The sequence below is a fragment of the Callithrix jacchus genome, chromosome 5 (genome assembly GCF_049354715.1).
Source record: "Callithrix jacchus isolate 240 chromosome 5, calJac240_pri, whole genome shotgun sequence".
Taxonomy (NCBI): Eukaryota; Metazoa; Chordata; class Mammalia; order Primates; family Cebidae; genus Callithrix; species Callithrix jacchus.
The window spans coordinates 107,022,903-107,038,696 of NC_133506.1; the positions used below are offsets into that span (position 1 = coordinate 107,022,903).

The 15,794-nt window shown below is 42.4% G+C and overlaps 1 protein-coding gene across 3 annotated transcripts; it reads left to right on the top strand.

Annotated features, from left to right (window-relative positions):
- The first annotated feature begins 133 nt into the window (after positions 1-133).
- Positions 134-5,406, top strand: MIS12 (MIS12 kinetochore complex component). Of its 3 annotated transcripts, none has more exons than XM_008997276.5 (2): positions 134-167; positions 3,295-5,406. In XM_008997276.5, the coding sequence occupies exon 2, from the start codon at positions 3,335-3,337 to the stop codon at positions 3,950-3,952; it is 618 nt and encodes a 205-aa protein (XP_008995524.1). In that variant the 5' UTR covers positions 134-167; positions 3,295-3,334; the 3' UTR covers positions 3,953-5,406. The 3 variants fall into 3 exon arrangements, with proteins under 3 accessions (XP_008995524.1, XP_035156989.1, XP_002748352.1); XM_035301098.3 differs by lacking the exon at positions 134-167 and adding an exon at positions 317-521; XM_002748306.7 differs by lacking the exon at positions 134-167 and adding an exon at positions 317-430.
- Positions 5,407-15,794: the final 10,388 nt, after the last annotated feature.

The following is a 15,794-nucleotide window of genomic DNA, read 5'->3' on the forward strand; positions in this document are numbered from 1 at the left end:
CTAAGCCTTCCTGTGGCTGCCCAATCAGCGCCAAGCAACCGGCCAGCCACCAATCGTAGAGCCCCAAGTAAGGCACACCCGCCAATCACGAGTTGCTTCGCCTCAATGCCCCAGCGCCTCAGCGCCCCAGCCTGGCTTCTCCACCAGCCAACGTCCGGGAGAAACGAGTAAGTATCGGTTCCTTCTGCCAATCCCCGCCGGCCACAGCTAACTTTCCCGCCCGGCCCCTTTCTGTCAGTAATTGAGATGTCCCCAACCAGCCAATCAGGAGAGCGAGAGCATCCCGCGTTTGCTTTCGTTCGCCGAGGCGCGTATCAGTCGGAATTTTGGGGACCCAACCGCTCCGTCTGTCCTTGGCATGCCAGCGGCGGTTTAGAGGAGGTGGCGGGAAGCCTGTGTGCTCGAATTCGTCACCCTCATGGTCGCTCCAGTAAGTGCTGCGGAGCAGCATTTTTCCTGAGGAGCGGGTACTGGCGGGACTAGTTTAGGCGTCATCGCTGAGGAGCGCGGCAGCCTGCTGGGTAGGCCTCGCCGCCGGTTCCGAACCGAAGGTCCCGGCATGCAGCGCGGGCGCGGGGCCCGACGGGAGCCCGGAGCCGGCCGGAAGCAGTTCCTGGGCCTTTCCTTCTGGGTCCTGTTCAGCGCAATCTTGGGCTCTTGGCTCAGTTCGCCGAGATGGCCTGGGCACTTAGGCGTGGAATCGGCAAATGATGAGGCCGCACTCATTTCTCTACTAGGAAATCCAAGTCTAGCAGAGAAGATGAGGCGGTAGTTTATCTGTCAGTGCCCGAAGAGAGGTCCTAATGGGAATGCAAAGGAAGGATTTAATCAAGGAAGTGTATTTTTTTGTTATTTGAGATAGAGTCTCACTCTGTCGCCTAGACTGGAGTGCACAGTGCAATGGGGCGATCTCGACTCACTGCAACTTTGAGAGATTCTCCTGCTTCAGCCTCCCGAGTAGCTGGGTTTACAGGCACCTGTCACCATGCTGGCTGATTTCTGTATTTTTAGCAGAGAAAGGGGTTCCATCATCTTGGCCAGGCTGGTCTCGATCTCCTGACTTCAAGTGATCCACTTGGCCTCCCAAAGTGCTGGGATTACAGGCGTGAGCCACCGAGCGCGGCCAAGGAAGTGTATTTCAATGTTGAGTGACATTTAGCTCAGGCATCCCTCCTTGAGGGAAAGAAAATAACTGGTTTGGTTGGAGCAGAGTAGCCAGTTCATGGTAGGAGAGGTTAGCATCATGCTTTATTCATGCGTTATGAGGAAGCACTAAAGATTTTTGGAATGATGGGAGTGACCATCAAGTCTGGTAGTTTATAAGGTAGGCTGAAAAGAGTGGTATTTTAAAAAGGATGTGAATGGCCAGGCGCGCCGGCTCACGCCTGTTATCCCAGCACTTTGGGGAGGATGAGGCAGGTGTTTCACGAGGTCCGGAGATCAAAACTATCCTGGCTAACACAGTGAAACCCCACCTCTACTAAAAATACAAAAAATTAGCCGGGTGTGGTGGTGGATGCCTGTAATTCCAGCTACTTAGGAGGCTGAGGCAGGAGAATTGTTTGAACCCGGGAGGCAGAGGTTGCAGTGAGCCAAGATCGTGCCACTGCATTTCAGCCTGGGTGACAGAGCAAGATTCCATCTCCAAAAAAAATACAAAAAATTAGCCGGGCGTAGTGGCGCGCGCCTGTAATCCCAACTACTCAGGAGCCTGAGACAGGAGAATCACTTGAACCCAGGAGGAGGACGTTGCAGTGAGCAGAGATTGCGCCATTGCACTCCAGCCTGGGTGACAGAGTGAAGCTCCATCTCAAAAAAAATAATAACAAAAACTTAAAAAGATAAGAATAATTGGCAGAAGGAGAAATGTCACCCAAATATCACCCTGACAACCTGTTGATAAAACAACTCATGGTTTAAGCCAGGCAGGGTGGTGCACACCTGTAGTCCAGCTACTGCTAAGGCAGGAGGACCTCTTTAGTCCAGGAGTTCAAGTCCAGCCTCTGCAACAGCGAGACAGTTTCTTTTCTTTCCTTTTTTTTTTTTGAGATGGAGTCTTGCTCTGTTGCCTAGGCTGGAGTGCAACAGTCGATCTTGGTTCACTGCAACCTCCGCTTTCCAGGTTCAAGTGATTATCCCACCTCAGCCTCCCAAGTAGCTGGGACTACAGGTGGGCACTATCATGCCCAGCTTATTTTTGTATTTTTAGTAGAGATGAGGTTTCACCATGTTGGCCAGGCTGGTGTTGAACTCCTGGCAGGTGATCTGCCCGTCTTGGCCTCCCAAAGTGCTGGGATTACAGGCATGAGCTATTGTACTCGGCCTACAAACATAAACTGTTAAGATTAGCAGCATTTTGTCTTCCCATAAGATTTGACTGCACTGCTTACTGCAAATTATTTCATAAAGTGCATCCTCAATTCACCTGATATTTGAAGTAGCAGTTTATTTTAGCTAATTGTGTTTATCTGAAGGAATAATAAAACTTCTCTTTTCTCTATGACAAGCATATCATTTCATCTCAGGAAAAGATGCCTAGGTTGAACTCCCACAATGACAAGGAGATAAGCGTTTTATTTTCCTAGATGTTTATATTTGAGAGGAATTACTCCCAGACCCTTGAAAAAACATGCAGGGTTATAAAGCTGACAAGGGACTTGTTCATCTTCTAATTGCGTTTTTTTCAGGTGGCTTGTCTGGAGGACAAGCAAATTGAAGACATTGGCAATGAAGTGATCAAAATGATAGGTCATGGGGCCTAAAATGAATAGGGAAAAGAAGTGAAGTGGGAAAGGCTGAGAACAAGAAAGAGAGGGTTAGGGGCTGTAAATCTTGAAGATTAGGGTATAATGTGAGTCTGTGAGTAAGAGTTGAAAGAATTGTACGAGGTAGTGGTGAAAAAGTAGGAGCAGTTTGGAAGAGTAGTTACAAATATCAAGAGCCAGTTGGCTCAGAAGTGGAGGTGCAGATCATTGAATCTCAAGAAACTAAGTCTCTAGGGCATTGGTTAAGCCAGCTGTCTAGACTTCAAAGTTGTCTAGGATGATAACAATTCAGAAGACTGGTCTGTGCCAAAGTCACAGGTAAGGAAAATGAACAATGAGGAGGGGAAAAGAGAGGGTATAGGCTAATGGAAGGAGCCTCAGAGAGGCAAGAATTTATATCCTGTTGTGGAAGTGGCATCAGGCATAAAGGAACAAAAACTCTTTTTATTTGCTTCCTTGTTGTGATATGTTACTTCCCGCAGAAGATTTTTTTTTTTCCAAGTGAATTATTTTATTTTTCCATTTGCAGATTTTTCACAATTGAAAATAACATAGCAAAATAAGCCAAGATGTCTGTGGATCCAATGACCTATGAGGCCCAGTTTTTTGGCTTCACGCCACAAACATGCATGCTTCGGATCTACATTGCATTTCAAGACTACCTATTTGAAGTGATGCAGGCCGTTGAACAGGTTATTCTGAAGAAGCTGGATGGCATCCCAGACTGTGACCTTAGCCCAGTGCAGATTCGCAAATGCACAGAAAAGTTTCTTTGCTTCATGAAAGGACGTTTTGATAACCTTTTTAGCAAAATGGAGGAACTGTTTTTGCAGCTGATTTTACGTATTCCCTCAAACATCTTGCTTCCTGAAGATAAATGTAAGGAGACACCTTATAGTGAGGAAGATTTTCAGCATCTCCAGAAAGAAATTGAACAGTTACAGGAGAAGTATAAGACTGAATTATGTACTAAGCAGGCCCTTCTTGCAGAATTAGAAGAGCAAAAAATTGTTCAGGCCAAACTCAAACAGACATTGACTTTCTTTGATGAGCTTCAAATTGCTGGCAGAGATCATGGGACTAGTGATTTTAGGGGGAGTTTAGTGTCCCTGGTTCACAACTCCAGAAAACTTCAAAACATTAGAGACAATGTGGAAAAGGAATCGAAACGATTGAAAATATCTTAGTTGCTGAATAGTCAAAAGGAGGAGTCTGTCAAAAAGTAGAATCACAAGGAATTTATACCAGTGACTGTTCAAACCAACCATACTTTTTTTAGATTTGCTTTGTCAACTCTGTTGCATTCTGTGTCTTCCTCTTTTTTGGTCCACTTTCCTGAGGTATGTGTGTACTGCTTTGAACTAGGCTGAAGCATCTGTTCCTTAGAATCTTAAAAGTAGGAAGGGATCAAACAAATGAAGCCATGGCCAGTTAAAGATTATTAGCAGAGTTATATACTGGTCGTAAGTTCTTTGTGACCTTGATTATTTTGACTTATTTTTTGGATGAGACCAGGTGAGAAAGGGATTGAACTGGTGGCTCTTTTATTATTTTTTTGAGACAGGGTCCCATTCTGTTACCCAAGTTGGAGTAGAGTGCAGTGGTGCAATCTTGGTTCACTGCAATCCCTGTGTCCCGGGCTCAAGTGATCCTCCTGCCTCAGCCTCCCAGGAGGGTCTGTGCCACCATGCTTTGCTAATTAAAAAAATTTTTTTTGTAGAGATGATGCTTCACTATATAGCCCAAGCTGAGTGGCTCTTTTATTAACCAGTCTTTACACTGCGGGACAGCCAACACAGAGTACTTGTTTTGCTCTGTAAATTTTCTTACATGAGGGAGTCAATATATAGTTGAAAGAAGCATGTAGCAAAAAAGACAACCTTGATCTTTAATAAAGAAGAAAGAAGTTGGGCCGGGCGCGGTGGCTCACGCCTGTAATCCAAGCACTTTGGAGGCCAAGGCGGGCGGATGACCTGAGGTCGGGAGTTCAAGACCAGCCTGACCAACATGGTGAAGCCCTGTCTTTAAAAAAAAAAAAAAAAAAGAAAGAAAGAAGTTGGTTTTGTTTCTAAAATAAATCCTTCCCCTGACAAAAACCCTGGTGCTGTTAAGCAGTATTCTATTCTGTTAAGCAGAAGACCTTAGATTAAAAAATGCAGAGCCCACTGAACTAGAAAAGGAAACATATTAGCATACCTAGTAGTGAAATTTCATTTTACTGTTAGGTATTTATGCCAATTTCTTTTCATACTGCATTTGGTTTTGGAATCTCTCTTATATGTAATTAATTATTCACACTTATAAGCATCAAATATTTAATGCCCTCAGTGGGAAATTTTAGCTGTGTCTTGTATTTAAACTCAATGGAATCTAATATTTCTTTATGTAATTAGTCCTTGTAAAATGTTAGGTCACCCAAGGAAATGGGAGAAATAGCAGTGGTTTCTTCTAAGGTAATGCTTGCCCTCCATGTCTTTGTAAAGAGCAGGACTTGGAGTTTCTCCTTTATATAGAGAAGAAGTAACTTAGGTGTATTTTAATGAAATATTCATAGATATAGAAAGCTTATATATACATGAAATATGTTTATTATCAAGAAGTCCTTTTTCTAGTTCTGTACATTAAATATATGTGTTTTAAAGGGTTTGGTTTTTTTCTGTTGTCTATAATGCCATGGTATATTTTCCTTCCAGTATGACTTTTTACTCAAGTGAAAACACTGTTGTTTTCACATTGGTAGCTTATTCAGAATCTATTGTAGTGGGTCGAACAGTGTTCCCTCAAAAGATAGGTCCATGTCCTAATTCCTAGAACATGTGAATGTTGACTTATTTGGAAAAGGGGTCTTTGCAGATATAATTAAGGATATGGAGATAAGGAGATCATCCTGAATTATTTGGGTGGACCCTAAGTCCAATGAAAAGTGTCCTTACAAGAGAAAGGCAGAGGGAAATTTGAGACAGAAAAGGAGGGGTTATTATGACCTCAAAGGCAGGTTGGGGCCTGGTACAGTGGGTCACACCTGTAATCCCAGCACTTTGGGAGGCCTAGGCAGGTGGATCACTTGAGGTCAGGAGTTCACAAGCCTGGCCAGCATGGTAAAACCCTGTCTCTACCAAAAATATAAAAAATAATCTGGGTGTGGTGGCACATACCTGTAATCCTAGCTACTCAGGAGGCTGAGGCAGGAGAATTGCTTGAACCTGAGAGGTGGAGGTTACACTGAGCCTAGATCGTGCCAGTGCACTCTAGCCTGGGCGACAGAGCAAGATTTCGTGTCAAAAAACAAAACAAAAATGTTTGGAGTAATGCAGCCCCTACAAGCTGGAAGAGATTCTCCCTTAGAGCCAACAGGTGGGTTGTATTTCTGGCTTCTGGAACTGTGAGATAATTTTTTTTTTTTTCTTGAGATCCAGTTTTGGCTCTTGTTGTCCAGGCTGGAGTGCAATGGTGTGATCTCTGCTCACTGCAAACCTTCGCCTTCCATGTTCAAGCAATTCTCCCACCTCCACCTTCCGAGTAGCTGTGATTACAGGATGCACCACCACACTCAGCTAATTTTTGTATTGTTAGTAGAGACTGAGTTTCTCCATGTTTGTTGGGCTGGTCTTGAACTCCTGACCTCAGGTGTTCCACCTGCCTCGGCCTCCCAAAGTCCTGGGATTACAGGTGTGAGCCACCGTGTCCAACCAAGAGGATGTATTTCTGTTGTTTTAAGTCATCAGTTTGTTACAGCAGTCACAGGAAACTTATTAGCATGTCAGTGAAATCAGAATATTGATATGTTCATGAGCATATAAGCTGTTTGTTAAGGAAACAGCTGAGACTTCGTCATTATACATGCAGTAATACAGTTTATTAGAATACAGTTGAATATGGTCATGACCTGGATAGAAGAGTGAATACAGTGTTTGAAGTCAGGGGTCCATTTCATGTTGAGTACATGCTTAATAATTGTTGGACATTACTTTTGCTGTTTGTCATGGTAGTGTCTCTGCAGAAATAATATAGTTGGCCCTATTGTCCTCTAATAACTAAATTCTCCCTTCAAAAATTTAGGAATAAATCAGAGTTATATACAGCTGGTTACCCATTCTCTGATTCTCTGGAATACAAAGTTGTTTTAACATGTGAAAATGAATCAATAGAATAGAATAAACAGAACCATAGTAAAATAAAGGATTAAAAATTGTCCCGTCTTCCATCCAGCATCAGTCTCACTCAATTTCTTACTCTTCCTCCTGCCCCAATACTACATCCTGTTCTGTAATATCAAACCTTCCCTGGTTTTATTTATTCTCTACTGTTGTGCCTATTCACCACTATATAGTGGATGTAAATGCAAAAAAAAAAAAAAAAAAAAAAAATCCTCAACGTAGCTGGATGCTGTGGCTTGTGTCTGTAATTCCAGCACTTTGAGGGATTACCTGAGCTCAGAGATTGCCTGAGCTCAGAAGTTCAAGACTAGCCTGGGCACCATGGTGAAACCCTGTAAAAATTAGCCAGGTGTGGTGGCGCACGCCTGGAATCCCAGCTACTCAGGAGGCTGAGGCTCGAGAATTGCTTGAACCTGGGAGGCGGAGGTTGCAGTGAGCCGAGATCATGCCACTGCACTCCAGCCTGGGTGATAGAGCAAGACTCTGTCTCAAAAAACAAAACAAAAGGTGTGGCTTCTGGAACTGTGAGATAATTTTTTTTTAGCCTGGCATGCACCTGTAATCCCAGCTACTCAGGAGGCTGAGGCATGAGAATCGCTTGAACCTGGGAAGCAGAGGTTGCAATATGAGACAGGGTCCTGCCACTGCACTCTAGCCCTGCAACAGAATGAGCCTCTGTCTTAAAAAAAAAAAAAAAAAAAAAAAAGCCAGGTATGGTGGCTCACACCTTTAATCCCAGCACTTTGGGAAACTTGAGATGGGAGGATTGTTTGAGCACAGGAGTTCAAGACCAGCCTAAGCAACATAGTGCGACCCCCTCATCTCTACAAACACTAGAAAAAATTAGCCAGGCATGGTGGTGCATGCCTGTAGTCCCAGCTACCTGGGAGTCTGAGGTGGGAGGACTGCTCAAGCCTGGGAAGTTGAGGCTACAGTTAGCCATGATTATGAACACTGTACTCCAGCCTGGGTAACAGAGTGAGACGTTGTCTCCAAAAAGAAAAAAAAAAAAGTCCTCATCAAAATATACGTAAATCCAATCCAGTAGTATATAAAAATGGTTATACATGATGACCAAGTGGGGTTTATCCCAGGAATATAGGATTGGCTTAACTTCTGAAAATGAATTAATGAAATACACCACCTCAATAAAATAAAGAACAAAAATCCTATGATAACCTCAATAGACACATAAAAACAATTGACAAAATTCAACACCCCTTCATGACAAAAACACTCAACAAACTAGGAACAGAAGGAGTTTCCTCAACCTGATAAAGCGCATCTATGAAAAACTCAAAGCTAACATCATACTTAATGGTGAAAGACTGAATATCAGGAAAGAAAGAAAAGGTTGTCCACTTTCACTATCCTATTCAGCATTGTGCTGAAGATTCTATTCAGCACAGTTACACAAGAAGAAGAAATAAAAGGAATTCAGATTGGAAAGAAGGATGATAACTGCAGATGTTGTCATGTTAAACTATTAGAACTAGTAGTTATAGTGATTAGAACAAATAAATGAGTTTCAGCAAGGATTCAGAATATAATATCAATGTTAAAAAAGCAATTGTTGCCGGGTACGGTGGCTCACACCTGTAATCCCAGCTCTTTGGGGAGGCTGAGGTGGGTGGATCATCTGAGGTTAGGAGTTTGAGTGACCAATATGGTGAAACCCCATATTTAAAAAAAAAAAAAAGAAATTGTTTTTCTCTTTTTGAGATGAGGTCTTGCTCTGTTGCCCTGGCTGGAGTGCACTGCTAAGATCTCAGCTCATTGCAGCCTCAACCACCCAGGCTCAAGTGATCCTCCCAATTCAGCCTCCTGGGTAGCTGAGACCACAATGAGCTTGCCACTATGCCTGACTAATTTTTTAAGTTATTAGTAGAGATGAGGTCCTGCTGTGTTGCCCAGGCTGGTCTCAAAGTCCTGGGCTCAAGTGATTTTCCTACCTCAGTCTCCCAAAGTGCTGGAATTACAGGCATGAGTCACCGTACCCAGCCTTAATTATTTTTCTATGCACTAGCAATGAGCAAACAAAATGAAATTAAGAAAATAATTCCATTTATGAAGATATCAAAAGTAAAATCCTTTGAAGAAATTTAACATGTGGAAAACTAATTATATTAGTCCATTTTCATAATGCTGATAAAGACACAATCCCTATCAAAATTCTAGTTGACTTTTTTGTAGAAATTGACAAGCTGTTCTTGAAATGTATATAGAAATTCAAAAAGACTTAGACTAGCAAAAGCAATTTTGACAAAGAATAACAAAGTTGGAGAATTCATACTTTCCAATTTCAAAATTTACTGCAAAGCTATAATTATCAGGACTGTGTATTAATAGAATATGGATAGACATATAGATAAATAGAATAGAATTAAGAATCCAGGCTAGGCGAAGTAGCTCACTCCTGTATTCCCAGCACTTTAAGAGACCAAGGCAGGCGGATCACTTAAAATCAGGAGTTCAAGACCAGCCTGGCCAACTTGGCAAAACCCCGTCTCTACTAAAAAGAAAAAATACAAAAATTAGCCAGGTGTGGTGGCATGAGCCTTTAATCCCAGCTACTTGGGAGGCTGAGGCAGGAGAATCGCTGGAACCTGGGAGGTGGAGGTTGCAGTGAGCTGAGATCACGCCACTGCACTCCAGCATGGGGGACAGAGCGCCGCTCCGTCTCAAAAAAAAAAAAAAAAATCCAGAAATTAACCCTCACACACACAAAAATAGTTTTTAAAAAAGAACAGGCCGGGCGCGGTGGCTCACGCCTGTAATCCCAGCACTTTGGGAGGCCGAGGCGGGTGGATCACGAGGTCAAGGGATCAAGACCATCCCGGCCAACATGGTGAAACCCCATCTCTACTAAAAATACAAAAAATTAGCTGGGCATGGTGGCGCGTGCCTGTAGTCCCACCTAGTCAGGAGGCTGAGGCAGGAGAATTGCCTGAACCCAGGAGGCGGAGGTTGCGGTGAGCCGAGATTGCGCCATTGCACTCCAGCCTGGGTAACAAGAGCGAAATTCCATCTCAAAAAAAAAAGAACAAAATCCAGAAATTAACCCTCATATTTAGAGTCAAATGATTTGGATAAGGGTGCTGGGATAATTCAATGGGGAAAGAAGAGTCTTCTCAACAGATGGTATTGGGACAACTGAATACCCTCCTACTAAAGAATGAAGTTGGATCCTACTGCACATCATGTACAAAAATGAACTCAGAATGGATCAAAGACCTAAATTTAAGAGCTAAAACTATAAAACTCTTAAAAGAAAACACATTAGGTTTAAGTCTTCATAATCTTGGTGAGTCAATAGTTTCTTAGCTATGCCACCAAAAACATAAGCAACAAAGAAAATAAACGATATTATCAAAATTTCAAACTTTTGCGTTTCAAAAACACAACCACAAATGTGAAAAGACAACCGACAGAGTGGGAGAATAAACTGTAAATCATTTAATAATGGACTGATATCTAAAATATATAAAGAACCCTTAAAGGTCAGGCACAGTGGCTCACCCCTGTAATCTCAGCATTTTGGGAGGCTGAGGGGGCGGATTGCCTGAGCAACATATTTTAGTGGAAATGAAACCCCATTTGTACTAAAATACAAAAAATTAGCTGGGCGTGGTGACATGCACCTGTCATCCCAGCTACTGGGGAGGCTGAGGCAGGGGAATCCCTTGAACCCAGGAGGCAGAGGTTGCAGTTAGCCGAGATTATGCCACTGCACTCCAGCCTGGGCGATAGAGCAAGACTCCATCTAAACAAAAAACAAAAAACACCTTAGAATTCAATAATAAAGAGAGACAAAGAGCCTAATTTTAAAGTGGGTAAGAAATGTGCATAGACATTTCTACAAAGATATGCAATGTCCAGTAAACACAAGAAAAGATACTCAACAGCATTAGCCATTAGGAAATGCAAATGAAAACCACAATGAGATACTATTTAACACTCACTAAGAGGAATATAATAAAAAGATAGATCAATTTTGGTAAAAGGAAGTAAAGAAACACATTCTTACACAGTGCCAGTGGGAATGGAAAAAATGGTGTCATCACTTTTGGAAAACAGTCTGGTGGTTTCTCAAATGATTAAACAGAATTGCCATGTAATCCAGCAATTCCATTCTTAGAGAACTGAAAACATGTCCACATAAACATTTATACATAAATGTTCATAGCAGCATTTTTTTCTAATAGACAAAAAGTAAAAATAACCCAAACATCCAACTGATGAATGGATAAATAAAATGTGATATGTCCATACAATGGAATGTTATTTAGCAATAGAAATGAAACACTGATTGATACATGCTGTAACATGGATGAACCTTGAAAACTTGCTCAGTGAAAGAAACCAGTCACAAAGGACCACATATTATATAATTTCATTTACATGAAATATGCAGAATAGGAAAATCTATAGAGACAACAAAGCTGATGATTGGTTGCTTAGGGTGTTGGAGGGAATTGGGTTAGGAGTGTGAGGTTTCATTTTAAGGTGATGTATAATGAATGTTCCAATATCAGGCTGGGCATGTTGGCTCATGCCTGTAATCCCAGCACTTTGGGAGACCAAGGTGGATGATACTTGAGCCCAGGAAGTTGAGACCAGCCTGGGCAACATGGCAAAACCCCATCTCTACAAAAAATACAAATATTAGCCGGGCATGGTGGCATTCACCTGTAGTTCAAGCTACTTAGGAGACTGAGGTGGGAGAATGGCTGGAGCCCAGAAGGTGAAGGTGGCAGTGAGACAAGATTGCGTCACTGCACTCCAGCCTGACAGAGCCAGACCCTGTCTCAAAAAAACAAACAAAAGAAACAAAAAAGTCCCACTATCAATTGTAATGGTTGCACAACTCTGTGAGTATACTAAAAGCCATTGAATTGTATCCTTTAAATGAATGAGTTGTGAGTTATATGTATTATTAGTTTTTTTAAACCGGAACCTCCCAAGCATGAATGAATTATTTCTTAATATAGCTGATAAAACCTGGGCTCGGTGGCTCACGCCTGTAATCCTAGCACTTTGGGAGACTGAGATGGGTGGATCACCTGAGGTCAGGAGTTCAAGACCAGCCTGGCCATCATGGTGAAACCCCACCTTTAAAAAAAAAAAAATATATATATATATATATATAATATATACAATATATATAAATATTATATATCAGATATATAATATATATAAATAAATTATATAATATATAATATATTGTATATATCTGATATATATATCAGATATAGATATATCTATCTGATATATATATCAGATATAGATATATATATATCTGTCAGATATATATATATATATCTATATCTGATAAAGAGAATAATACACCTGTCAGAAAGAATGCCTGAGTTCAAAATCTTGCTGTGCTGTGACCTTTGGAAAACCATTTCACCTATGCCTGTTTCCTCATCTGCCAAATGGGAAGAATAACAGAACCTACCTCATATGATTGTGAGAACTCAATGAATTGTAAAACACAAAGCCTGCCACATGGTCAGTTCCATCATTAACAAAGTGAGCTTCATGAAGGCAAGGGTTGTCTCTGATTTGCTGATAATCATCTCCAGTGCTTGGATCCTAACAAGCAATGACATAGTTAAAAAATTAATCCATTCTCCCAGTATCAGTTTCCACTGTTTCAAATCACTAAATGGCAACTGTTTCCCAACAACTTACTACTGTTCCATGATATTCAGAAACTGCTGCTCACTTCACCGTCTCCATATATTGACCTACCACTGACAACCAACATTGCCCGAAACAGTTGGCTTTGCCTTCATCCTGTGTTACTTACTGAAAGTCAGTTTACTGGATATCTGATATTTTCACCTGCCTAGCATCCATGGCTCTTTAGTTTTCCTCTGTGAACTATTTCTTTCCTATTGCATGCTATTTTCACAAAATTGCCTGTTAAGATGAGTCTCCTGCCTTTTAGCTGAAGATGGGGATGTGACTGACCTTAGCCAGGTGAATAAAACTCTAGAATTTGCTTCTAATTTGATTTTTGAGCAACACGGCACAAGGAACCCCAAAACAGGTCCTTGTTTGTTTGTTTTATTTGGAGATGGGGTCTCTGCTATGTTGCCTAGCTGGTTTCAAATGTCTGGCATCAAGGAATCCTCCTGCATCAGACTCCCAAGTAGCTTGGACTACAGGTGCACACCATGGCACCTGGCTTGGGGGCCCATTTGTTTTTACATTTTAAAAGGCTGTCCATGTTTACTGAGCAGACAGGGAAAGGCTTGATATTTTGGACAAAGGAAACTCTTACTGAAAGCCCAGAAATTGGAGAACAGTTGCAAGCTCAATACAGGTAAGCAGTAACTGTGAAATTAGGTGGGCATTAGGGAGCTATGTGATCACATATTCCTGGGATACCTAAACTATATCTCAAGCTATATAAGAGGAAAATTGGCCAGGTTAGATGCATGATGATACTAAAGGTACACACTTATTATGTGTACACATTAGAGTGTACAAATTAAGTGTACACTTAATACTTAGTATTAAGTGGTATATCATTGTGTGGATAATGTGAGAGTAATGGAAATTTAATATTGATTAGAAAATACAGCCCAGGCCAGGTGTGATGGCTTATGCCTGTAATCCTACCACTTTGGGAGGCTGAGGTGGGCGGATTGCCTGTGCTTAGGAGTTCAAGACCAGCCTGGGCAACACAGTGAAATCCCGTCTCTACTAAAATACAAAAAAATTAGCTGGGCATGGGGCATGCACTTGTAGTCCCAGTTACTCGGGAGGCTGAAGCAAGGGAATTGTTTGAACTCAGGAGGCTGAGGTTGCAGTGAGCCGAGATCACACCACTACTCTCCAGCTTGGGTGACAGAGTGAAACTCTGTCTCAAAAAAGAAAAGAAAAGAAAATACAGGCCGCACACCGGCGCTCTGTGGAACCAGGAATTTGAAGGAGAGTGAAATGGGGAAGAGTATGGAGAATAGTGATGGGCTGATAGGAGAGAAAATGGGGGTATGGGAAGAAAATGAATTTGGGGGCTGGAATGAGTTTAATATTGGAGACAGCTGTGATGGGGTGAATGTCAGGGAAGAGTGGAGTACAATATTGAGACAGTAATCAAGTATTTGGGGAACAACGCAATGAATACTGAAATAAGGCAATCAAATGGAGCTGGATATTTAGGAGAATATTGAAGCCAATATTAAGACTGTCACTGGGGTCTATTGGGGGGAAGAGGGGAGGGACAGCGGGCGGGGGAGCTGGGGAGGGATAGCCTGGGGAGAAATGCCAAATGTGGGAGAAGGGGAGGAAGGCAGCAAAACACACTGCCATGTGTGTATCTATGCAAATGTCTTGCATGTTCTGCACATGTACCCCAAAACCTAAAATGCAATTAAAAAAAAAAAAGACTGTAGAGAAAATAGGATCTAATAACAGTATAGTCATGGGAACCAGATGTTGGAATTTGGGGTAGAAAATGGAGGCCCAGACCAGGAGCAGTGGTTCACGCCTGTAATCCCAGCACTTTAGGAGGCTGAGGCAGGTGGATCACTTGAGGTCAGAAGTTCAAGACGAGCCTGGTCAACATGGTGAAACCTCATCTCTACTAAAAGTACAAAAAACTTAGCTGGGTATGGTGGCACGTGCCTGTAATCCCAGCTACTTGGGAGACTGAGGCAGGACAACTGTTTGAACCCAGGAGGAAGACGTTGCAGTGAGCCAAGATCAGGTCACTGCACTCCAGTCTGGGCCATAGAGTGAGCTTCAGTCTTTAAAAAAAAAAAAAAAAAGCTGGGCATGGTGCCATGCACCTGTAGTCCCAGTGAGTTGGGAGGCTGAGGTACGAGAATCACTTGAACATGGGAGGCAGAGGTTGCCATGGGCCAAGATGGTGCCACTACACTCCAGCCTGGGCCACAGAGACTTCGTCTCAAAAATAAAAAAAAGAAAAGAAAAGAAAATGGAGGCCCAGATTTGGTGGCACAGAGGGCCATGATATTGTGGAACAATGATCAAATGTCAAGGAACAGAGAACTTTGGTTTGGGGAAGCAGGGAGGAGTCTACTCTACTATGTACTCTACTATCAGGAGATTGGCTGAGGAAAGGAAGCTGGGGGATCATATCCTGAGTAGTCATCGAAGGGCTGTATGAGATAATAGGGGTGTGAAAGGAAAACAGTGAGATCAAATGTTTGGAGAGCACTGGGCTATATATTGAGAGTCAGTGAGCAGTCGGCACTGAGAGGTAGTAGAAGATAGAATATCCAAGATCGAAAGCTGGAAAATAATGAGCGAGAAATGTTGTGGTACTTTGCAGACATAATTTTGGGAAATAGTGCCACCGATTGCTGTGGGGGAATTGTTGTAGGAAAGTGTGATTGTAAAGCACAGGCTAATACTGGGGAACAGTGGCTGTCATACTTGTGGCACTCAAGTGTCTTGGGGCAAGATATCAAGGCACATAGTGATCTGGGATAATGGGAAGTCAGAATTAAGAAACGGCAAGGCCCTGATATTGGAAATAGGGAGTTTGTAAAGACCCAGGGGGCAAATTCCAGAGCTTAGTTGGGGGGCTGTACTCAGTCTTAATAATGGAGGCAAGTGGAGACTAAATACTGAGGGGCAGTAGGTAATGCCACAGTGGGATAGTGGCTGATCTGCCATAAGGGATGATAGACTCAAACACTGGCATGTTGTGAGGACCTGATATGGAGAAAGATGCCATTGTAGCTATTTAACGGAGGGAGAGGCTGTATTTTGGAATGCTGAGTCAGGGGATTAGGTCTGTTTTGGAGGGACAGTAGGGATGCTGTGGAGCAGGCCACAGGAAGCTTGGCAGGACCCACTGCAGAATTGGCAATTAATGAAGAACTGAATA